This window comes from Podarcis melisellensis (assembly GCF_964234715.1).
Source record: "Podarcis melisellensis genome assembly, chromosome: 3".
Taxonomy (NCBI): domain Eukaryota; kingdom Metazoa; phylum Chordata; class Lepidosauria; order Squamata; family Lacertidae; genus Podarcis; species Podarcis melisellensis.
In genome coordinates this window covers 23088235-23113539 of record NC_138530.1, presented here as the reverse complement: position 1 = coordinate 23113539, position 25305 = coordinate 23088235, and the positions used below count along the sequence as shown (strand labels likewise).

At 41.2% G+C, this 25305-nt stretch overlaps 1 protein-coding gene across 4 annotated transcripts in view; it reads left to right on the top strand.

Moving 5' to 3' along the window:
* MTA3 (metastasis associated 1 family member 3) overlaps positions 1 to 15226 on the top strand; it is a 115004-nt gene extending 99778 nt beyond the window's left edge. The window contains exons 19-20 of one of the 4 annotated variants that reach the window (XM_081903992.1): positions 1300 to 1327; positions 14729 to 14868. In XM_081903992.1, the coding sequence (XP_081760118.1) occupies positions 1300 to 1327; positions 14729 to 14740 (40 nt within the window). In that variant the 3' untranslated portion in view covers positions 14741 to 14868. Of the gene's footprint in view, positions 1 to 1299; positions 1328 to 14728 lie in introns of all 4 variants that reach the window. The other 3 variants (XM_081903993.1, XM_081903991.1, XM_081903995.1) reach the window with 3 other exon arrangements.
* Positions 15227 to 25305: the final 10079 nt, after the last annotated feature.

The following is a 25305-nucleotide window of genomic DNA, read 5'->3' as shown; positions in this document are numbered from 1 at the left end:
TATATATATATATATATATATATGCTTTCGTAGATTTTCACGGGTACAGGAATGCAGGTTTTGGTGTCCTCGGGTGTCTTCCCGTGTAAAAGTTGGGGTGTCTAGGCGACGTTTCGACGAGGTCTCACTCGTCATCTTCAGATGGTGGCTCTTCGGACTTCTAGTTTCTCGTAGGTTCTTGTCAGCTGGAAGGTTTCCTCCCCGTAGAGGTGAGATATTTGCTTTCGTAGATTTTCACGGGTACAGGAATGCAGGTTTTGGTGTCCTCGGGTGTCTTCCCGTGTAAAAGTTGGGGTGTCTAGGCGACGTTTCGACGAGGTCTCACTCGTCATCTTCATGAAGATGACGAGTGAGACCTCGTCGAAACGTCGCCTAGACACCCCAACTTTTACACGGGAAGACACCCGAGGACACCAAAACCTGCATATATATATATATATATATATCCCGTTGCTCGGTCCCTGCTCCTGCCAACCTAGCAGTTCGAAAGCACGTCAAAGTGCAAGTAGATAAATAGGAACTGCTCCAGTGGGAAGGTAAACGGCGCTTCCGTGTGCTGCTCTGGTTCGCCAGAAACGGCTTAGTCATGCTGGCCGGAAGCTGTCTGTGGACAAACGCCGGCTCCCTCGGCCCATAGAGCGAGATGAGTGCCGCAACCCCAGAGTTGGTCACGACTGGACCTAATGGTCAGGGGTCCCTTTACCTTTACTATATATATATATATGTGTGTGTGTGTGTGTGTGTGTGTGTGTGTGTGTGTGTGTATGTTTCCCCTGCTTTAGTTACCTTCAGTACAAGACTGTTCATGTTTGCTCTGAAGTAAGTCCCACTGTGTTAGGTTTGGCTCCCTAGCAAATGAGTTTAGGATTGAAACATTTACCATTCTTCTATGTTAAATATACTACTACTAGATTCATCATTCTTAACATTTTCCCGTTTGAGCAACATGTGCAAATGATTGGCTGCGCAGTGTATAAATCAGCTAGTTGTTTCTGTAGATCAGGGATGGGGAACCTGTATTCCTACAGATGCTGTTGGACTCCAACTCCCATCAGGTTCATTCAGCATGACCAGTGGCCAACAAATATGGAAACTGTGGCCCTTTAGTTGTTGTTGAAATGTACCTCCCATTATTCCTGACCATTGGCCATGCTGGCTGGGGCTGATGAGATGGGAGTCCAATAGCACTTTGAAGGTTACAGGTTCCCCATTCCTGCTGAAGACTTTCCTTCAGTGGGCCAATAAGCATATTTGTGTCTAGAACGACTCTTGAATGACTCAATGCTTGTTTCATTTCAGTGCGGAAGCAGTTAGAAACCTTCTCACGGTAAGTGCCTACTCCACTGGGAGCATATTCACTAAAACAGCAACATGACCTTCCATTTTATAAGTCTGCACAGCTTTACCTTTTGATGCTAGTAATTCACTTAAGAGGGCTCACAGTAGTCTCACCACACTGCAGAAACCATTTGCAATTCTCAAGGTACTTTTTATCCCCAAACAATTGGCTTCCCGGGTCTGTAATATTGCTTTGTGCTAATAATTTTCCTGCTTTCATTTGAGATATCTGGAACCCTCTAGAAAGTGGGGGCGAGGAAATAGGTCTTAAGTACCACTTCATCCTCTTCTGCTTCTCTTTAATTGACCCAGTGGAAAAAGGGAGGATATTGCAAGTGTTTTAGCAATTATCCCAAGAAATAAGAGATTCAGTGGGTTTGCGTTTATGAAGTTTAAACAGCAGCTTTGACACCTTTTCCTATTGCTCCAGATCAGGATCTTAATGATTCAACCCTGTACCCACTTGCATGGGAGCAGGCCCCTTTGAACTCAGTGGGGCTTACTTCCGAGTAGACATATATAGACGATTGCATTGTTCCAAACTGTATCATCCAGACCGGGCTGGGTTCCTTTCTTTGGGTTGCAAAGCCTCCTGACTCTTAGTCAATGAAATGTTCACAGGGCCGGCTCCCTGGCTCCCCAGCTAAGTAATTCAGTAGCATACCCCCCAACATTCCTCAGGTAAAAATAGGGACATTGTATTCTACATCATCATCACGGCTGCCCCCTTTCTTTTGCACATTAATTTTTTTATTAACGTTTTTGATGATACAGACAACCCTCTGAAGCCCATCTAGCTCCAGCACCCACCCCAACCCCCATAACCTCCTTGTCCCCCACAACCCTCAGCTAGCTATATCTTTCCCCATCACCCCCAGGGCCTGTTCTTGCCCATCCAACTGCCCCCTTCTCTTCAAGCCTGACCTCCTTCCTGTTTTTTATCTGGCATGACTGGCTGGATCAGCAATATCAAAAGCAACACGATGGCCAGAAACAACAACAATGTGAACAACTTTATGGAATAATTCAAAACAACAAAACTAACAAACTAAAGTCTCTGAAAGTCCTTAAATGAATAACGGTGCCAGACTTTACCCGGCGCAGAGCAAGATGTGAAGCTTTGTATAATCAGCAAATGTCCAATTCTGATGTCCAACTCTGAACTCTGCTGAACAGTGTTTCTGGATAACAACTGCTGTTTCACTGAATTCTTCATCAGCCAATTAGTTCAACACTTGTAAGCAGAAAAGAGACTTTAGTTTGTTTGTTTTGATGTTTGAATTATTCCATAAAGTTGTTCACATTCTTATTGTTTCTGGCCATCGTGTTGCTTTTGGTATTGCTGACTCATATTTTGCAACACAGGGGTTGGTTTGTTTACTCATTATGACCGGCTGAATGGCTAGCTGGGCTCCCCTCCAGGCCGGACAGTTGCAGCCTCCCTTGGTGGGAACAGCAACGTTGGCGGGGTCTCTGTCGCCTTCCTCTCCCTTCCTCCTCCTGCTGTTTCTGCTACTGCTGCTGCTACACCAGCCAGCTGGCCTGTCTGCCTGGCTCCCTCCCTCTTCCCCCAACCCCACCTTCTCTGACTCCCAGGAGCAGCAGCAATGGAGGTGGTGGTGGAGGAGGAGAAGGCAGTCTCAGTCACCAACTTTCTCTTCCTTCCGCTTCTCCCAAAGTGGAGTCATTTCTGGTTAGCGTACCTTAACAAAGATGGGAATTCGAGGCTCTACATGACAAACTGAGAAGCCATGATGCCTTAAGGGTTTTCATGACACGCTGATGTTGGTGAGAATTTCTTGGGATTGATTATGAGGGCATGTTTGGGATTTGGGGCTATATCAGAGTCTAGGCAGCCGACAGCAGAGAAGGGATTCCAACCAGGAAAGAGAATTGTGGGGCAAAGAGGAGGAAACAAATACTACAGAAACTACATTTTTAGTCTAACAGGGTCAGAGAGCCTCCAGAATTTATGGTGAGCCAGCAACACAGGGAAATGAGCACTGGTGCAGTTTGATATTAGAAGGTCCTAGGTTCAATCCAGGAGGGCGTTTGTGGTATTGTCTCATAATCTATACCAATATCTATATAGTTGCTTAGTCACAGAGGTTCAGCTACTTAACCTGGTGTGGAAAACCGCAGATGACTTAACTTAGTGCTTGAAACACTGCAAAATATTTTGAAAAAAAAGTTTCCAAGCTGTGTCAGCAATTTTGTGCAACTTGAAGGGATTAGAATTACTTTGTTTTGCAGCCAGGCAAACTTCACTGTACAAGAAATCAGGAAGGGGAAACCCTTCAGACGTATACACTAAGCTATAATAAAGAACCAAGAGGCATTGTTTTCAAATACTTCATGAAGGACTTCCAGCAGTGATAACCACAAGCTCTGATGCTGTATTTTGCAGTTTCTGGACAGTCCCAAGCAAAAGCTCAGTCGGTAAATTAATCACGATGCATTACAGTAATCTAATCAGGAGGTTGCTTTATAAAATTCTTACGTTTGATATCCACGGAGCTCAAAGTTGATTGTGTGGTTCTTCCTTCCATGTTATCACAGCAAGAACCTGTGAGGTAGGTTATTCCGAGAATCGGTGGTTGGCCTGCGGGAGATTTGACAATCTAACCATTACACCTCATTGATTACCAGAATTATCATATGCAGGTGCTCTGTGCCACAGATGCCACAAGTAATAACAGTGCGCCAGTATTTTAAAATGAAGCTGGTTTGAAGTTCCCAGAAATACTTGATAGTTTACAGAGAGTAGTTTCCTTGCATAAATATTGATGCTGGGTCTGCAGAATATTATTGGGAGGGAAAATGAGCTTCCCCGATGCTGGCAAAGTAGGATCTCATTTATGCAACAGCCTCTTGTCATGATGCTCTGGCTTTCCTGCAGCACCTTGGGGCATTTGCTTTAGAATATCATAAATTGTAAGCCACTCAGACTGTCATCCGCGAGAGCCTTTGCAGTGAGACCAATCATGCCTCATAGGACATTTCCTTGCAGTTTCCACTTCCCCACTGCCTGACCCCCGTCATGTGAAATCTCTGATTATGGCACTCCATAAGGCTCTGAACAAAGAGACACTGGGGAAAGGGTTTTTTGAGTAGATGTTGATGGGATTTGCTCCAGATTGTGGGCTTCTTTCCAGACTTGATGGTACTACAGCCATCATCAGAGCATGTCACGCTGGTGTTAAATAGACGGTTCTGAGACCAATCTCAATAAAACTTAAATTTTATAGAATTGTACATGTTCCAGCTGTGGGTTAAACCACAGAGCCTAGTACTTGCCATTCAGAAGGTCAGCGGTTCGAATCTCCGTGACGGGATGAGCTCCCATTGCTCGGCCCCTGCTCCTGCCAACCTAGCAGTTTGAAAGCACGTCAAAGTGCAAGTAGATAAATAGGTACCACTCTGGCGGGAAGGTAAACGGCGTTTCTGTGCGCTGCTCTGGTTCGCCAGAAGTGGCTTAGTCATGCTGGCCACATGACCCGGAAGCTGTACGCCGGCTCCCTTGGCCAATAAAGTGAGATGAGCGCCGCAACCCCAGAGTTGGTCACGACTGGACCTAATGGTCAGGGGTCCCTTTACCTTTACATGTTCTAGAGTTGGAAAGGGCTCTAGCTTAGTGGTAGGATGCATGGTTTCATGCAAAATGCTCCTGGCATCTCCAAGAAGAGTTGGACTAGACCGTTGTCTGGAACCCTGAAGAGCTGCTATCAGTCAATACCATCAGGCAATACTGAGCTTTATAGACCAATAGCCTGATTTAGTGTAAGAGCAGCTTCTTAAAAAATAACCCCATCTTTTTCAAGCACTACCATAAGGATTTTCTACAACCATAATGCAGAACTGTCAGTTCAGTTTCTCCCAGTTTCTACATTTCCCAGCCTTAAATTCAGTTTGCCACATCTCTGCAACAATTCACAGAAGTTTTAGCAAATCCTTATTAAAATTCATCCATGTTGCAGGGCAGACTTCTCACAATGAACACATTTTAGTGCGCAGTTTTGATTAATATGCAGATTTGTGGAAATATCCTTGTCTAATATAATGCATTTTGTATGTTATTTTTTACTGATGTTTGCATTTTTGTGCACTTTGCTTGTCTGGAGAACTGCACCACAAAATTCAGAGCAATGCACCTTCCAAAGGATAATTTTGTTTTGGTCCACATATTGTTTTGAGAAGTGCATATTTAGGTAGTTTCTCATTAAAATGCAAGTGAAATTATCCTTGGTCCCTCTGATACTGAGGAATGCAAATGTCATGAATATTTTTCCCCCCAAAGTAATTTCAAATACAAGTATTTAATTATTTGCACTTAAGCCCTGTCTCAACCAGATCACAAACATTTTAAAACAAATGTTCCCAAACTGAGCAAGCATTGGCCATTTTGTTTGAAATTATTAAAACTCATTAAGCCAAACAAACACATTATTGACCTGCTTCTGATTTGCATGTGATGACTTGTGAACATCAAGATGAGTTCCTCAGCTGTCTCTTGGGCAACCTTTCTTTAGCGGCCAAGGTATTCAGTTCACAAGGGAATGTGGTTCTGATTAGGGAGTCTATTTAGGAAAGTGTGTGGTGAAAATGCAGAATGGCAATTCAGTACAGAAAAATGATAATTAACATAATCAACATAGTCTCTTACAAGTTATTCCCAATTCATTATTATGTTTATTTCATAATAGGAAAGCTAATCCTTCTATAAATATTCAGAAGCCAGTCTTCTGCTTACTAACAGCAGCAAGATTGATGTTTGCTAAACATTGCAAAAGGCAGCAGAGAGCTAAGAAAGGGAATTGGTTGAGCGGGCTGTGGGAGGTGATTAATTTGGTGAAAAATTCCAAAAACTTAGTGTTACGTGCAAAAATGTATGGGAGAGTTGGAGACTGGTTGTTTCACTAATGCAGTTATAGCTCTTGGGTTGTTCCCAATGAAGTCATACACAGAGTTGAGTTCAGTGGGTCAACTCTTGAGTATAGCTTCAATTACATACAGCTGTCAATTTCAAATGTCGAATATCTGAAGCTGATTTAAAAGTGTGGGGGTGGGTGCTTAGAAATGATTTCTTTTATATACAGTAATTGTACCATGCTTTTTCTGTATGTATCGTTCCTTCATGCAGTGTGTGTGTGTGTGTGTGTGTGTGTGTGTGTGTGTGTCTAATAATTTACAGTGCATTTCTAGCCATGCCTACTCAGAAATGTCCTATTGAATTCAATGGGACTTACTCCCAGGTTAGTGGGGTTAAGATTGCAGCCTTCATGATCATTTGATGATCGATGCATAATTGCAGTGTTCTGAATACAGAAATTTTAATTTTGAGTTTCTTTCCTATGCAAACTGTTCAAAAATGAAGCTGGACTTAATGACAGAAGTGCAACACCAACATTATTTTTCAACCAAATATCTCCTCATAGATTTGCTTACACATGTGGGAAGGTGCATATTCTAATTCATCAGGTTTTCTGTTCCAGCAGTGACTGTCTGCAAGCACAAATACTTCTCCATCTTACCATTCAAAACATGCTTGCTCAGATTGTGTTTATAGCACACTCATCCTCTGCATGTCTGTTCAGAAGTAATTCCCACTTGTTCAGTGGAGCTTATTCCTAGGTAAGTGCACAGAGGACTGGAGTCTTAGAGCCCTTAGAGAGTTGATATTCCTATCATCCATCCATCTATCTATCTATCTATCTATCTATCTATCTATCTATCTATCTATCATCTATCTATCTATCTATCTATCTATCATCTATCTATCATCTATCTATATCTATCATCTATCTATCTATCATCTATCTATCTATCTATCTATCTATCTATCTATCTATCTATCTATCATCTATCTATCTATCATCTATCTATCTATCTATCTATCTATCTATCTATCTAATCTATCATCTATCATCTATCTATCTATATCTATCTATATATCATCTATCATCTATCATCTATCTATCATCTATCTATCTATCTATCTATCTATCTATCTATCTATCTATCTATCATCTATCTATCTATCTATCTATCTATCTATCTATCTATCTATCTATCATCTATCAATCTATCTATCTATCATCTATCTATCTATCTATCATCTATCTATCTATCTATCGATCTATCATCTATCTATCTATCATCTATCATCTATCATCTATCTATCTATCATCTATCTATCTATCTATCTATCTATCATCTATCTATCATCTATCTATCTATATCTATCATCTATCTATCATCTATCTATCAATTTATCATCTATCTATCTATCTATCTATCTATCTATCTATCTATCTATCTATTATCATCTATCTATCTATCTATCATCTATCTATCTATCTATCTATCTATCTATCTATCTATCTATCTATCTATCTATCTATCTATCTATCTATCTATCTATCTCTATCTATCATCTATCTATCTATCTATCTATCTATCTATCTATCTATCTATCTATCTATCTATCTATCTATCATCTATCATCTATCTAGCTATCTATCATCTATCATCTATCTATCTATCTATCTATCTATCTATCTATCTATCTATCTATCTATCTATCATCTATCTATCTATCTATCTATCTATCTATCTATCTATCTATCTATTCTATCATCTATCATCTATCTCTCTGTCTATCTTACATGCGCATCATACTGTGAATTTAACTCAGGCTATCTTTGTCATGTCAAATATTTTTCTTTATCTTAAAGATCTTCTTTATGAAGATCTTCCCATAAGTAGTGTAATATGAAGATTCCTAAGCAGGTCTCTTTCATTAAGAGGTTTTTTTTTACTGTTATAACTAACTTCTCACAGAAGAGATACAAGCCTTTCCCCACTCATTGTCACTGCTCATAGTAGTAATTTGGATGAGCTATTCACAATTGCTTTTACACCCCACCATTATTCTGTCCCCTTCCACACTATCAAAACACTGTCCTTTTTCAAATTAGAAAAAACCCAGTTTTATGCACAAATGTGTAGTAACCACTCTGAAAAACTCTCCCCTCCTCCGGTCTGTTACATCTGCTATATCTCACTTTTCTCTCACATGATGTAGCTCAACACAGCATGCAGAGGGGTGGGAAGCAAAATGTTAAGGCTTGCAATTGAGATGTACTAGAGTAAAAATAGATTTACATTTCTGGAGATAACACTGTGCTGCATTTACATCGAAACAGAGAGCTGTAAAGGTTGCACCAGCCATTTTTGGGCTCAGTTTTGGCATTTTTAGGCTGCAGTCCTATGCACACTGGGAATAAACTCCACTGGATACAACCCGTCTTACTTTTGAGTAAACATGTTAACTGTCGATGACTAGCGATGCAATTTGGGTTGGAAGGATCAACTTATTTCTGGTCTGTGTCAATGTCACATGAGTTCTTTCATAAGTCCATTCCATCCCATTACTGCCTTATTTTTATTTTTAAAATCCACATGAAAATTCATAAATTTATTTCAATGCCTATTTGTGCTTTATCTTAGTGTTTGCATTTCTAAATTTAATGTAAGCACATTTTAGTCTTTTTTGAACTGTGTTTCAAAATTCAGGCAAATGCAAAGCAGCTCAGGTCATTTTGCGTTGGAATTTGCAGAAATCGAATTCTTCAAGCACTCCTAAATACAACACAGTATCTTGTTAGTCACCTAGACACTGAAACCCTTTCACCTGTGTGGTAGGCCCATTGTGGGAAACAAATTTATCTGTCCTAGTTTATGCATATGGGAACTTGCACTACAAAAGGGGAATGAAGAAGTCCTCTCTGTGGTGCAGGTGTGTGTGTTTCTGCAGTCACAACTGCAGAAAGTTGTGAGATGTGGCTCACTGAGCCAAAGAGATGTGGCGCAAGTAGCTTGTCTGTTTTTGCAGATTAGCTTTCTGCATCTTAAAGCAGGGACATCTGTGTGACCACATCTTCATGCACAGGCAAATGCACCTCTGCATCAAAATGTGAAGTGGGTGCGATGAATCAGGCATGTTTGCAAGAGAACCAAGGGGGCAAACCACAGTTAGAATAGGTGGTCTCTCATAACAATGCGAGATGGTATCTGTTTTTAGGCATATTGAATTCATTTAGCAAACATAAAGAATTCTTGCTTTAGAAAAAGGCACACTGTGACAAAACCACAGGAAATTGAACTTTAAAGATGGCTGCCTCCCTCCTCATCCTTTGTGTTTATATGAGAGAGAGAGAGAGAGAGAGAGAGAGAGAGAGAGAGAGAGAGAGAGAGAGAGAGAGAATGGGTTACATCTTTATCCTCTCCCTTGCTATTAAAGGCTACAACGAGGTTCTCTTAAGCTTTTTTAAAAAACAAACAAACAAACAATGAACAAATAATGTGTTGAGTGTATGGGAAGGCTATGTAACTCCCATTTTCCATGTTTGCAGCTGTTTCCTGTGAACACCTTTGTTGTATTCTGTCATTCTATGTTTGTATTTAAGAAGTTTGTCCTGAGTAGGACCCAGTAGTCGAGGGAGGTGTTGAGAGTCTCAGAGCAAAATAGGCAGTAGGCAGGGGAAAAAATCAGGCAGAGAATGTATGTGCCTCTATGTGATTAATGAAGATCTCTTTAAGAATCACTAAGATCTATTTCTCATGGATATAGGGATAATTACCAGAACCTTATAGGGAGAAGGAGCATGATAATGCCCAGGACTTTTCTTCAGCTGCTATTCAATGGAACTCAGTTCCGGCACCTCTCAGGTGGGTGCCGCTGCCATTATAAGAGAACGAAGGAGATGTTCATGATTAGTTCTGGCACCATTTTTAAAAATAAAAACAGTACTGATAAGGCCAGTGCAGTAGATCCTGATCTACTCAGTGCTGACTGTCCCTAAAACTGGAGTGACCCTTGTTGTTTCCATACTCTGCTGATAGCATGGCTTGGCATGGAAAGTGATACTGGTGGCACTGGATGTTCAGGGCTGTTGTATGCATTGTGTGTCTGTGCATGCATGTGTGCATAAACCTCTTGAGTTGTGTATCTCAGGAATGCAACCTACTGTACAAAGGTAAGGGTCACATCCATAGATCCACCTATTTTTGCATCTGGTCTCGCCCACTGCTGGTATGCGGCCTCCAGAAGGTTGCCCATGAGAAAATGCAAGAAGTTTACAGCCATATTGGTTTTCCAATGCAAGTCAACGAGATTTCCAAAGATGGGTTGTTGTTGTTTTTTCTGGATCATAATCCAGATCTGGGTGTCAGGTCAGGTCTGCATCATCCCTTGCTGGGACTGATCTAAAACCTGAATTGTGCCCTGAATCTGATCAGGGGACCATGCACAGCCCTATCAGCAATGCTTGCCCACCTACAGCAAATCACCCACTACCAGCAGATCTCAATCTACTTCCTGCTTTATTCACTTTCCTCCATTTTTGTGTGTGCTTATAAATATGTTTTCATATTTTTAAAAATAAATATTAAAAAAAATAATATGAAGCAGAACATACTATGTGTGATGGTCCTGTAACAATGTGCCACAATACATTGCTTCATCTCTTTAGTCATATCTAGGCATAGTCTTTATTTATGGAAAGGAACTCAGTCTAAGATTTTATCCATTAGCACAAGGGATAATGGAAGCACAAGGGCTTCCTTCTGTGTAACCAGAACTCCTCCTCCTCTCCTCTTTCCTCATGCCCTCCAGATCTGTTCTAGGTTTCTCCCCAATATTCTGGGACAGATTTTGGGGTGTGTGGAGGATGCACGCAGAGAGGGAATAGAAGTCCATGCAACCCTTAACTCACAGTGCATTGATCTGCACTCCACCTTAATAATGAATGCCTTTATTCTTGGGCTCATAAAGAATCTTACAAACTAGATTACATTTGGGGTGCAAAACATTAAAGATTGCAATTCAGAGGTGCTATTGTAATGTGGAAACAGGTAACACCGTGTTGCATTTATACATATTAAACAATTATTTACAAAAGAACAGCAGAGAATATCAACTCAGGCTGTGCAATCCTTTAAGAAATAAAATAATGCAAAACGGCCCCATTTGAATTTAATTTGGACTGAATAGAATAAATTAAAAATTCAATGAAAATTATTCAATCCAAATTAAATAATTATGAAGTGAAAAAACAGTGGTTCTTTCTTTCTTTGACAAGGTGTTGTCTTTTATTCTTTTTTAATATCTTTGATCCTCCCTTCCTTCAAATAACATGAATTAAATGTGTAAAGTTATTAATTCCAGAAAAGCATAATATTTCAAGTGAGATGCTTAAGGAGATGTAAGGGAAGGAGGGCGGAAAGGACCTGAAGATTAAGATAATGTTTCATAAATATTAAGATAATGTTTCATAAATAAAAGAGGATTTTTCATCTGTTCATAATTCCCCACTGATGTGCTATTAAAATTTGCGTGAGAAAAACTGTTCTGCTTGCAGGCAGAAGGGAATGGAATTTTAAACATTTGGTTCTCTCTCTCTGGTATCGATAGGCTATTTCTCCTTAAATATTGAACATCTCAATCTACTAGTCCTGAAAATGATAACAAATTTGCAGCCTTGTAACATATACTATATTGACTGATTTATAATCAGAATTTTATGTGTAGAACTTTTCTTTTATACTCCCTTCATTAAAGTGAAAATGTTTTCCTTTCAAACTACATTTTATTCTGCCACTAGAAAACTTGTTGCTTTCTGTAGACAGTGTAGACAGGCTTACATATTATTTACTGTTAGAATTTTGTACCAATTTCAGATATTCCCATTTATGCCATTTATTCCCATTTATGTACTAATATTCCCAGCGGGTGGCGCTGTGGGTAAAACCTCAGTGCCTAGGACTTGCCAATTGTATGGTCGGTGGTTCGAATCCCCGCAGCGGGGTGAGCTCCCGTCGTTCGGTCCCAGCTCCTGCCCACCTAGCAGTTCGAAAACACCCTTTAGTGCAAGTAGATAAATAGGTACTGCTTTATAGCGGGAAGGTAAACGGCGTTTCCGTGTGCTGCGCTGGTGCAGGCTCGCCAGAGCAGCTTCGTCACGCTGGCCACGTGACCCAGAAGTGTCTTCGGACAGCGATGGCCCCCGGCCTCTTAAGCGAGATGGGCGCGCAACCCCAGAGTTGGTCACGACTGGCCTGTACGGGCAGGGGTACCTTTACCTTTACCTTTATTCCCATTTATGCAGAGGGAAGCCTAACTGAACTCTGTGATACTTTTGCAGACATATATAAGTGTGTACAGGATTGTAGGCTAACAGTGCAATATATATAAGATTGCACTGTTAGCCCACAATCCTACACACACTTATTTTGGGAGTAAGTCTCACATCCCTAGCTGCTTCATCCAGACACAGAAATCCAGCTAATATGTTAAAGACTAAAATGCTCATTTTTAAAAAAGCACCCTTAGAAGCAAAGGTGTTTATATACAACTTAATACAGCTATGTGTGGATAGCATGCACATTTGAATCTGCACTCAGATGTGCATTCCACTGAAAGCAATGCACAGAGAGCATAGATGGCATCTGCATTCAGATGAGCATTTAAATGTGCTCAACACCTAGGGTTCCTCATCCAGCAACTGCAAAGCATGCAAAACCTCGCCCAAGTGGATTTCCTTAGCTGGAATGGAGTGATAACTTCTATGGCAAATGATCCTCTGGCTCAGGTTTCCGTTCCTGGTAGCTGCTGACAACTATGTCAGTTTGTTTCTGGTACCCAGCTAGGAATGTCAAGAGCAGTGGTTGAGATAGGGCAGGGGCAGAGGGGGCCTGACCCCTTATCTTCTGTGATGGCCCCCTTAAGATTCTTGTGAGGAGCAGGACTTGGCTAAATCCACAGTGGTACCTCGGGTTACAGACACTTCAGGTTACACGATTTCAGGTTGCGCACCGCGCCAAACCTGAAAGTACTGGAACGGGTCACTTCCGGGTTTTGGCACTCACATGTGCACAGAAGCACTAAATTGTGCTTTGCACATGCACAAACGTACCAAATTGCAACCTGCGAGTGCACAGACGCGGCACTGCAGGTTGCAAACACTGCAGGTTGCAAACGTGCCTCCCGCACGAATCACATTCACAACCCGAGCTTCCACTGTATAGGGCAGGCTTCCTCAACCCCGGCCCTCCAGATGTTTTGAGACTACAGTTCCCATCATCCCCGACAACTGGTCCTGCTAGCTAGGGATCATGGGTGTTGTAGGCCAAAAACATCTGGAGGGCGGAGGTTGAGGAAGCCTGCTATAGGGAGTCAGCAGTTGAGGCTACCAAATTTCACTAAGGACCGCCACATTTTGAGCACAGCTCATTTAAAATCAAAACAAATCTGTGGTGGTGCTCCTGTTCTGGATTTTGTGTTCCGTATCTCCTTCAAGAGGTGCAAACCACTTTGCAATATTGATCACACCCTTGTGCTTAGGACAGAGGCAGAGAAGCCTTCAGACGTTGTTGAACTTCGCCTCTCCCCAGCCCCAGCAAGCGTGGCCAGTAATTAGAAATGATAGGGGTTATAACCCAACAACACCGTGATGATCTCAGTTTTCTTGCGGAACATGCAAATGGAGATAGTCCACTCCACTTAGACCTTTAGTCAATTACCAGTGTTTCGCATCCTTGGGTCCCCAGCTGTTATTGGCCTACAACTCCCACCATCCCCAACCACTGCTCCTGCTAGCTAGGGATGATGAGAGCTGTACTCCAACAATAGCTGGGGACCCAAGGTTGAGAAACACTGAATTAGATCATCCATATTAGTCACGTGGTTGCATCCCACTCTGCTCTGGCAATGGATAGAATTGTGAAATTCTGTGGGAAGCTTAAATGACTTGGGAAGTTTTCACAGCAACTTTCCACCTGAGTTGCCCTTCCTGTGCAGTTTTGTCATTTCAAATACTGCTGAAGCAACCATGAAGTGGCAACCATGCTGTTCCAATAACATTCTCAGGGATAGCTCAGTTGGTAGAGCACGAGACTCTTGATCTCAAGGTTGTGGGTTTGAGCCCCATGTGGGGCAAAAGATTCCTGAATTGCAGGGGGTTGAACTATAATCCTTATGGTCCCTTCCAACTCTATGATTCTATGATCAGGCTAAATATATAGGATTGCATTGTCAGTCAATTTCTAACCAGGTGAATTTCTTTTGTTTCCCAAACCCGGGGTGGTATTCAGCTAAGTTTTACACAGAACAGATCTATTGGAATGAATGGACCAAATGTAGTCATGTATTTTATTTCCCAGGGATCTACTCTGAGTAAATCTTAGTTGACTTCCATCCTTTTCTCCATTAATGATCCTCAGTTCTCTGATTGGCTTAATAACTAGTTTGTATTTATAATAAAAATAATATATAAATCCCTGTTGAAAAATTGCTTACCTCTGCATCTCTCTGCTTTTTCTCCCCATACAGAAAACGCCGTAAGCAGTTTACTCGATCACAGCTGAAAAGAGCTTGTAGGACCCCGTGCACTTTAATTCTGAGGAAGGTGAAGTCCCTTCTGACTCACAAAGAGACTCAAGAGAATTTGAGCAATCATTCACAGCTGAAGATGCAACAGTGAAAAATTTGTTTTGTTGCTATTTTGAAAGCATCACCCTATAAAGAAGAATTTTCAGAAATTGGACAGGAGAAGGTTCTTTCTGTGTCTTTATACAGTGAGGACAGTTAAAGGCTGCATCTTGTTTTTATTAAAGAGTAAAACACAGTTTTGAACTTTTCCATGCCTTGAAGTAAGGCAACCGGGATATAAGGAGAATATGTCAAAAAAGTCAGAAGATGGATAATATACAGAACCAGACAACCCGCTAACCCACCATCAACTTTCCGTTGCTGCTTCCCCTGGGACATCATATAAACTTCCGTCAATAACATGAACTCTCTGAATGCAACTGTATGCATTCATACTATAGCATACTTCTGGTTCTGCCCTTTGAGGCTCCAGATATATGCACTATCCCACCCCAAGCATGGATATATATCTGTTGAAGCACAAATGCCAAGTTACATTGTCTTAACTTGATTTTGGGGTGCCCTGATTGAGGCATGTTGTTTTTCAGAAGTACTGAGAATCTTAGGTAAAGAAAGAACACATGTACACAGAAGAGTCTGAATGCAGACTGACGTTGGCTGAATTAGGTAACCAGCAATCCTCAGTAACCATCTCTGAAAGTGATTTTCTATCAAATCTTGGAAAGAAGCAGTACTTCTTACGCGGTGGTTTTTATGAGTAGCAACCGCTGGGCTGACAGTTATTTCTTTAATGTAACATTAAATCTGTCTCTCTCATTATTTATTGATATTGTTACAGAACCTTGAGTAGCTCAGACAGGCAGGCCCTTTCTTGATGGATGACGGTGTCCAAGTTTTGATAAACAGAAAAAATAATTATTGTCAAACAGGGACAAAGGCATGCAACAATCACTCAACACTCAGGCCGTGGCACGTCAAACATTTATATCACACACGCACACACCCATCCTGCAAAGAATCGTGGGAACTGTAGTTTAGCTACCACTAAGCTACCATTTCCAGCTCCGCAAAAAAAAAACTAGTGTTCCCGGGATTTGGAGTGTGTGTGTGTTGTGTCTGATTTAAATGTCTTTTGTGTGTGCTGACTTATTACGGTTGACGATTCCAGAAACTCCATAGGAATAGCCAAGCACCATCACCCCCTCTGATGTCAAACACAAGACATGACCACTGAGAAAGAGGAGGGAGGTGCCAGAATGCTTGGATGAATCTGAGATTTGCAGAAGTAGAGAAAAAACCCACCTTTTAAAAAACTACTAGGGGGCAAAACAGCAACAAGCAATCAAATTGAGCATGCTGTTTGACAGCTAGAAAAAAGAGGGTAACTTGGGGTTGGTGGAACAGGGAGTGAAATGTCCTGATTTGAGCCCTTGGTGGTGGGCATGAAACCCTGAACCATCGTACTGCAGGATATACAATGCTTCATTGTGAGTCCTACCGATAGTCTATAAACCCATTCTGCCAGAGGAGGAACCAATCCTCTGAGATGTAGCTGAGACTCTCATTACTCATTCCAGATCCCCTATACTAACTGTGCACCCTGGTCTGACTTGGATCTGTGCCCCAAACTCATTTGGGGACCTTACCCAATTTCCTCCCAGACCACCAGCCCTTTTGAAAGACCTGGATTGCTCCAGGTTAGACCTGATCTGACCTGGGCTGATCCAGGGCTGCATGAACCCCATCTGGCCAAATTCCAAGGCAAACTGAATCAACCTGATTTAGTTCTGGATCTGATGTACAGTCCTAGTATTAACCACACACTTTAAATATATCCCAATGTCTATACTTTTTGTATTCCATGATATGAGTTCCTACTATGGTTGAACTTGATCACAGTTCCTCCCAAAAAGATGTTTAAAAAGGCTGTCTAGAGTACGACAGCTCCAACAATTGTCATTATGTTCCAATCTATAAAATGATAACTATAATTGGTATTGGGTTGATTTTATTTTTAAAAAACATCAATTGTGGCAGATAATTATTACATAAGGAAATGTGTTGCAAATTCTCAGTTACACGAACTATTTTGTTGGGTCCTCCACTGCCTGTTTTTATGCCTACAAATGTGAATGTATATTTTTCAATAAAATAGAAAGGCCACGGAGTGTATTGTACCCATTTGGGAAATGCAGAAAGGGGGGTTGGGGTTGGGGGGGCAAATATCTTCTTCAAAAAACCTTGGTTGTACTTCTGAGTGCACCTGATGATGGGATTCCAAAACCATTAGAGCAATGACTCTGGATTTACACATTTTGCTTTGTAGCCTGATTGTTTGGGACTGGGTAACAATTTATATACAGGTATCGACTTCTGATTTAGCCCCATGTACAGAAAGCACTGCAAAATGAAATGTACAAGACTGTAGTGTAGTAGTGGGAAGTGAGAGATGAGAGTTTGGAAAGTCTGGTAATGTGTGTATCTGCATACAACTGTTGGGCACTCGTGTAAATATATCTCTGTACAATAAAGCTTCATTGTTACACAAATGTTTGATTCCCTCTGCACTCTGCAAGAAGAACCCCGAATCAACTGAATGCTTGAAAAGAAGATGCCATGTGAACCCCCTTTCTCCATATGAGCCCACCTGGACGCATCATGATCTGATCATGTTCTAAGGCCATTCTTCATGTCCCTCCTCCATGAGATGTCTGGAGGATAGCCACACAAGAATGGTGTGGCTTTCTGCAGTGGCTCTCTCCTTGTGCAATGCTCTCCCCAGGGGGGCTTGCCTGGCACCTTCATTACATATTCTTAGGCACAAGGCAAAAGCATCTCTCTTCTCCTAGGCTTTTGGTTAATTAAATAATCTATGGCCTTTAAAATGGTTGGGGGAGTTTGTTTGTTACTATGTTACGTATTTTTCTGTTTTTATAGTGTAAACTGCCCCGTGAAGGGTGGTATAGATCATGGTAGGCAAACAAACCCCTGGGGGCTGGATCTGGCTCAATCACCTTCTAAATCTGGCCCATGGACGGTCTGGGAATCAGCATGTTTTTACATGAGTAGAATGTGTCCTTTTATTTAAAATGCATCTCTGGGTTATTTGTGGGCATAGGAATTCATTCATCCCTCCCCCAAAATATAGTCCAGCTCCCCACAAGGTCTGAGGGACAGTGGACTGGCCCTCTGCTGAAAAAGTTTGCTGACCCCTGGTATAGATATCTTATAAATTTAATAAATAAATGGGGAATATTTTCAAGCCCACAAAAAGGCCAACCAGACATATGTGAAGTAAGGGAAACCTACTGAATGCATTAGCATTTAGATGGAAATATAGTATACATGAAGCCCTAAGGTTAATGCCTTTCCTCAAATCCTTGAGGATCTAAATGGGAACTTTACGCAGAAACTCTTTATGAGAATAATCAAATGTTGGCCTTGTCAACAATTGTTCAGTCAAAAGGCATCACATTCTTTTTCTAGCCGTAGACAAGGGAGTCCAGAAGAGTTGATCACGTGACCTGGATTGCTGGCTTCTAAACTTGTCTTTCCAAAGGTTCTATGTACTCATTCTGGCTCTTACCTCTGCCAAGTTTATTTGGACACAACTCATTTTGAAACACAGCCTTCCTTCAAAATCTGCACTTCTCTGAATTTTGTAGTGTGTTTCACTAGCCAAGCAGTGCATATACCCTGTGCATATACTGGGGTAAAGTGTGCATCAAATAGCTTATATTAGTGAAAATCATGGACAAAAATGCATTATACAAGGGAAAATTGCTTTGCAAAAACATGTTTATTAGGCAAAATTGCATACGAAAACATGTATATTGGAGGAAATTTGCACTAGAATATGCCTGAATTTTCATAAAGATTTGTTTTTGGTTTTAAATCACAAACTGATGTGGAAATGGGCAGAACTGAACATAATTCTGGAAAAGTGAGAAACTGAGCAAAACCAAAATTGAAGGAGAATAATTCAGAATAATTCAGGAAACCTTTTGAGAATTTTAAAGAAACGAGAAGACATATTCAAGTACAGAATATGTCTGTGGGGAATACAATATGTCACAATTGCATTTAGGTCTTCCTCCCCGCATTCAGCAAACTGTTTGGGGGCCTCCCACTTCACCTTTAGGCATCTGAATACCATCTTCTTTGAACAGCCTGGCTCTGCTTTCCTAATTGTTATTATTATTTAATTAATTTATGTATCACATTTTACATTCAAGGCACTTTACAAACACACAGTGAGAACAGCTACAGTTTTAAGTACAAAAAATACACATAAAGCTGATTTAGAAACAGTACCAAATGAACATCTAAGTCAGAGATCTTGGTTATACTTCTTAGTTATGGCTGTCCTCATGAAGGAACAGTGCCATGAGTCATGCCTGCAGGGTGAAAATGTGATTGGTGAGGATGGCTAAATGCACAAGAACATTTCTGGCCAGTATTGAGGGTCTTGAGAAGAAGGTAATTGTCACCAGTTGGTTGGCCATGGGGCCTTCTGGCGGTTCCTTCACTGTGAGAAGCCAAGTTACAGAGAACCAGGCAGAGGGCCTTCTCGGTAGTGGCACCCGCCCTGTGGAACGCCCTCCCACCAGATGTCAAAGAGAACAACAACTACCAGACTTTTAGAAGACATCTGAAAGCAGCCCTGTTTAGGGAAGCTTTTTAATGTTTGATGCATTACTCTATTTTAATATTTTGTTGGAAGCCACCCAGAGTGGCTGGAGAAGCCCAGCCAGATGGGTGTGGTATAAATAATAAATTATTGTTATTGTTATTATTGTTATTATATATTTGACTACACACAACAGCATTTTTATCTATGAACATGAGTCCCATCCACACAATGCATTTAAAGCATTCTTAAACCACTTTAGCAGTTATGGCTTCCCTCAAAGAATTGTTGGAACTTGGGTTTGTTAAGGGTGCTGGAAATGGCAGTTCTCTGAGGGGCTTTTCTATCAACTCTTAGCACCCGTAACAAACTACAGTTCCCACGATACTTTACGGAAAACCATGACCCTTAAATATATTGTGTGAATGTGACCTTACCCTTGGCATCTATGACTGCTTGGAGTACCATGCTCTACAGACATTTTCAATTTGGTTTATGTAATTCAGGGTCCACAATACAGAACTGAGAATAATCCAGAGGCCCCTTTCCCCAGCCAGAGAAACTCATACATAGAAAATGTTTGAACCATGCTCAAGGTGGCTTATAACATGGGGAAAAAACCATAATTTCAACATAACTAAAGTCGTCCTAGACAATAAAGAAAATATCAAAAATACACAGCTACACTGAACAATTTCCACATAAATAATAAGATCTAAAATAATGATACAAAAATTAATATCCATAGCAGCAACAATGCCTGTCCCCAAAGCAAATCCCGCTAAACGACACCCCAGCCCAACTCCAGTTTCTGAAATCTAGGATCACTTCCTATCAACCATCTCTTTGAAGATTTCTCAGGGCACTAATTGTCCAACTCAAATATACTCATTATTTTACACTAGGCATTGAACAGTTTTTTGTTTTGTTAATCTCCAGCTATGCTTTCTTGAGCTGGCAACTCTTTCTATACACTTGAGTACCATCTAGTGTGCATTGCAGGAATTATATGGTTTGTATAAAAAAGATTCCTTATTACAGCAGTTCTATACTGGAAGACAAATGTCCACCTTGAAAAAAACAGCCACAACACCCCACATTTCTGCTTAATATTCTAGCCTTCACTAAATAGTTTAATCTGAATTGCTTGTGAGCAAGGAAATGTAAAAATTATGGAACGGAAATACAAGAGTGAATAATTTTCCCCCTGGTGTGTACCAAGAACTCCTCTGACTTCCCAATGTTGAGGTAATTTTAATCTGTTTCAGTATTTTAACTTTTACATAACTTTTGTTTTTAAAATAGGTTTGTAATTTTTTTCTTTTACTATTTTATCTTTTGTAAATCACTGTGAGGGGTTTTTTAAACAATCAAGCAGTGTTCAAAGTTTATGAAATAAACAAATTAATGCTTTCTAATTACTTGGGAAGGGCAAGGCTGGAGATAGGGGAAACCAGATGTACAACCAAAATGAAGGATAGAGGATCAAATATTTCTGCTGCAAACAATTTCCTTATTAGTAAAAAGGATGCAAACTTCTAGCCCTCCAGATGTTGTTGGACTCATCAGCCCCAGCACGGCTGGCCAAGTGTTATAATCCAGCATCATCTGGCTGGCCGCAGGTTCCCCAACCTCACCCTATAAGGTGATTTCTCCCCCCCACCCAAGACAATATAAGTTTGTTAGCATTGAATCATCCATAATGCATGCCATTGTTCTTTTTGAAAAAGACTTCTGGAGAACAGATGTTCCCGCTGGATTGAGTTATCCCAAGAAAAGTGAATTATACCTGCATAACAGAGGAATGACATCCCCGAGGCATGCTTATAAAAAACCTCCCAGTTGCCCACTTTGTGCTCCTTTCCAGGCCAGAAAGTTATTTTGTTCTTAAATGCTGAAATGTGAAAGTTATTTTGTTCTTAAATGCTGTATGTCAACACAAATCTTAGCCATTGCTAGTTCAGCACTACAGGATCCCCTGTCAGGCTGAGACCATTGTTCTGGGTGGAAATGGACCTTTCAAGGGTAAAAAATGCAGTTGAATCTGAAACAGTGCTCTGTGAGCATGGTGAAATTTCCTGTCCTGTGACTGCCATTAATGTTTGAAAAATATTATCATTTACAGTGGTACATTGGTTCTCGAACTTAATCCGTTCTGGGAGTCCAACTCCCAAAACCATCCGAAAACCAAGGCATGGCTTCCGATTGGCTGCAGGATTTTCCTGCACTCAAGCGGAAGCCCCATCGGATGTTCGGCTTCTGAAAAACGTTCACAAACTGGAGCACTTAACTTCCGGGTTTGCGACGTTCGGGAGCCGATTTGTTTGACAACTTCGAGAAGCAAGGTACCACTGTACTAATTGTTTATATTTATTAAATGCCTTTCCTCAGTCTCACCTTTATAAACCCAAGTTTGGGTATCTGCACTTCTTTCATTTTCCATCACCACCAATTCACTTTCGAAACCTCCGAGCAGCTGGTGTATTTGGCTGGTGTTTAAGGCCAGAGCAAAAGTGCATGGAGCAACCAAGGTGATTTTACCATTGTATGTTAGTTTCTCCAAGCGTCTCTACCTTCCCTCCAGGCAAGCAGAAGTCATTATCAGAATCCCAGGACACATTTCAGTGAGGCAAAAGGGTGTGGTCTGAGGAAGGGTGTGGTCTGAGGAGGAAGAAGAGGAGGAGTTTGCATTTGATATCACTACCCTAAGGAGTCTCAAAGCAGCTAACAATCTCCTTTCCCTTCCTCCCCCCACAACAAACACTCTGTGAGGTGAGTGAGGCTGAGAGACTTTAGAGATTGTGACTAGCGCAAGGTCACCCAGCAGCTGCATGTGGAGGAGCGGGGAAGCGAACCCGGTTCACCAGATTATGAGTCCACCACTCTTAACCACCACACCACACTGGCTCCCAGTGTGTAGCTGAGAACAGTGTAGCTGAGAAGGGGGTGTTGCATGGGGAAAGTCCTGGGGCCCAGATAAAGAGACTTGATGGGAAGCATTTGTCCCCCATTAATGATGAAATTTGCATCCATGCAAGTGCCCTTTGGACCAGACTTTTAAGATGAAAATAGACTTGGAAACTTTGTTGATAAGCCAGCAAATGGCAGCATTTTAAGAACCATCCCCTCCATGCATTCTAGCACCGCTTTTCGTGAAACAGATCTTGAACGGATCACACAAAACTGAAGCTAATATGCATGCTGCTTGACTCCATGGAAGAATCTGTTCCCTGCAGTTGCATCTGTGACGTACCAACAGGTTTAGCAATAATTAACACTTCCTTCCTTGATGCTCCTCACAAACACCTACTAATAAGTTATTTGTGCTGGGAAAGCAATGAATCACTTGTCTAAAGGCGTCAGGTGCATATCTCTCTGGAGCTTCAGTTCTGTTACCTGCAATGCACAGTTTGCAGATCTTTATGGATTTTTCTGCTTAGAATTGGAAAGTTGGGGTGCCTTGCCTCACCTGCCTTGTTAAACAAAGGTGGTTATTATGGGCCGGGGTTGCTGTAGCTTGAGAAGTACTCTCAGGGCTGGCCCAAGACATTTTGACACCTGAGGCAAACCACAAAATGATGCCTCCCACCAGGGAAGAAGGGGCAAGTGGAGATCTACACCAGGAACAAGGGTGTAAGTGAAGATTTACGTCAGGAACAGGGGTGAGGGAATCAAAGACCATCTTGGAGGGGGGGAAATAACAAACAAACAAACACAAACAAACAAACAAAGAAACAAACACACAAACAAATGATGAAGGCCTACCAGGCTTGCACCAGGAGCAACACCTCAATGCCTTCCACATGCATTGCATCAGAAAGATTTTGGATATCACATGGCAGGACAGAGTCTCAAACAAAAGATGTGTGCTCCTAAGCCCACATTCCTAGCATGTTCACACTCCTGTCTCAGTGACATCTACACTGGCTCGGTCCCCAATGAAGTGCTCTTCCAGCACCAGGCCTGTTGGCAACTTTGTGTTGCAGTGATGTCTTCAAACATAACATGAAGTCTGGCAACATCAACTCTGCCATGTGGGAATCCCTTGCAAATGACCACAATGCATGGAGACAAACAGTCGGGTCATGCATCCATAACAGTGACTAGTGGAGGAATAACCTCTGGGAGGAGCACAGAGAGAAGAAACTCCATGGTGCATTTGCAGCAGCACAACCAGGTGCTTTCTTTTGCCTCAGCTGCAGCAAAACATGTCTCTCTTGTATCGGTCTCTACAGCCACAGCAGGCACTGTAACTCTTTCCAAAGGGGCACCCTTCCATTGTCTCCTGAGACAGATGGATGCCAATAACAACCTAATCAACTTGAAAAGACCGGTGGTCACTTCCATAGGTTTTATACTTAAATGAGCTTGAGGAAGTCAAGTCACCCTTCAGCTTCAAAAGAAGTCATTTCTTCAGGTTCTCTTTTGGATACAGATCAGCACACAAGTGTGCAGGCTCAGAAGGTGATTGGCAAGGTGAAAGCTTGGTGGAGCAAGCAAGCATGCAGAACTGAATGCACTTGCATTGTATTTGCAGTCATTCATAGAAGGCAAATCCCTCCCAGTTGTAATTTATGACAAGCTACAATTGAAATTGCTTTCAGAAGCTGTTAGGTTGCTCCACTATACAAAAATGCAAAAGCTAAATGTGTGTCCCTTTGAGAGATATTTGTATTCTTCAGCATGGCTAAAGGGAATGGTCTTGGAACTCTGGCTAGTATTCATAGAGACCTCTGTGTTCTACCTCAAATACAGTCAATGTCTTAGAGAATTAACTCTAAGAAGTTTTCATAAGTGTAATGGGGGGGAACCTCTGCAGTAGTGACTGTCCATCAAAAGCCAGCCCTTTTCATGGGACTCTGTGAGCTGGCTGACCCATCTCATGGCTGACCCATAGCTTGACCATTGGGAACATGCTGCTCCAGCACATGTTCTTCTCCTGCACAAATTGATCCCCTGTGTCACTTCCTGGTTTCTAATAACCAGCATTGACAATAGTGAACTGAGAAAACCACGGTTACCGCTCAAATTCTTCTTGTGGGCTTCCATGGGTGTCTGGTTGGCCAATGTGAGAACAGATTGCAGGACTAGATGGGCTTTTAGTCTGATCCTGTGGTCTTCCAGAAGATGTTGGAGTCCACAAGCCTTAGCTGAAATGGAAAATCACCAGGGATGGTACAGACATCTGGAAGACCACAGGTTCTGCAAGTCTGCAATAGTCTCTCCTTATATTCCAGAGAAATGTCAATATCTGGGTTCAAAATCCCACTCAGCCATTAAGCTACTGGGTTAGTTGATATCTCACAACCCTTCCTACCTCAGAAAGATATGAAAACGATCAAATGGGAGATGAAAATAATCCACACTTTTTTTGCATATCTATCTCTCTATCTATCTATCTATCTATCTATCTATCTATCTATCTATCATCTATCTATCTATCTATCTATCTATCATCTATCTATCTAATCTATCATCTATCTATCATCTATCTATCATCTATCTATCTATCTATCATCTATCATCTATCATCTATCTATCTATCTAATCTATCTATCATCTATCTATCTATCTATCTATCTATCTATCTATCTATCATCTATCATCTATCTATCTATCTATCATCTCTCTATCTATCTATCTATCTATCTATCTATCTATCTATCTATCTATCTATCTATCTATCTATCATCTATCTATATCTATCTATCTATCTATCTATCTATCTATCTATCTATCTATCTATATCTATCTATCATCTATCTATATCTATCTATCTATCTATCTATCTATCTATCTATCTATCTATCTATCTATCTATCATCTATCTATCATCTATCTATCTATCATCTATCTATCTATCTATCTATCTATCTATCTATCTATC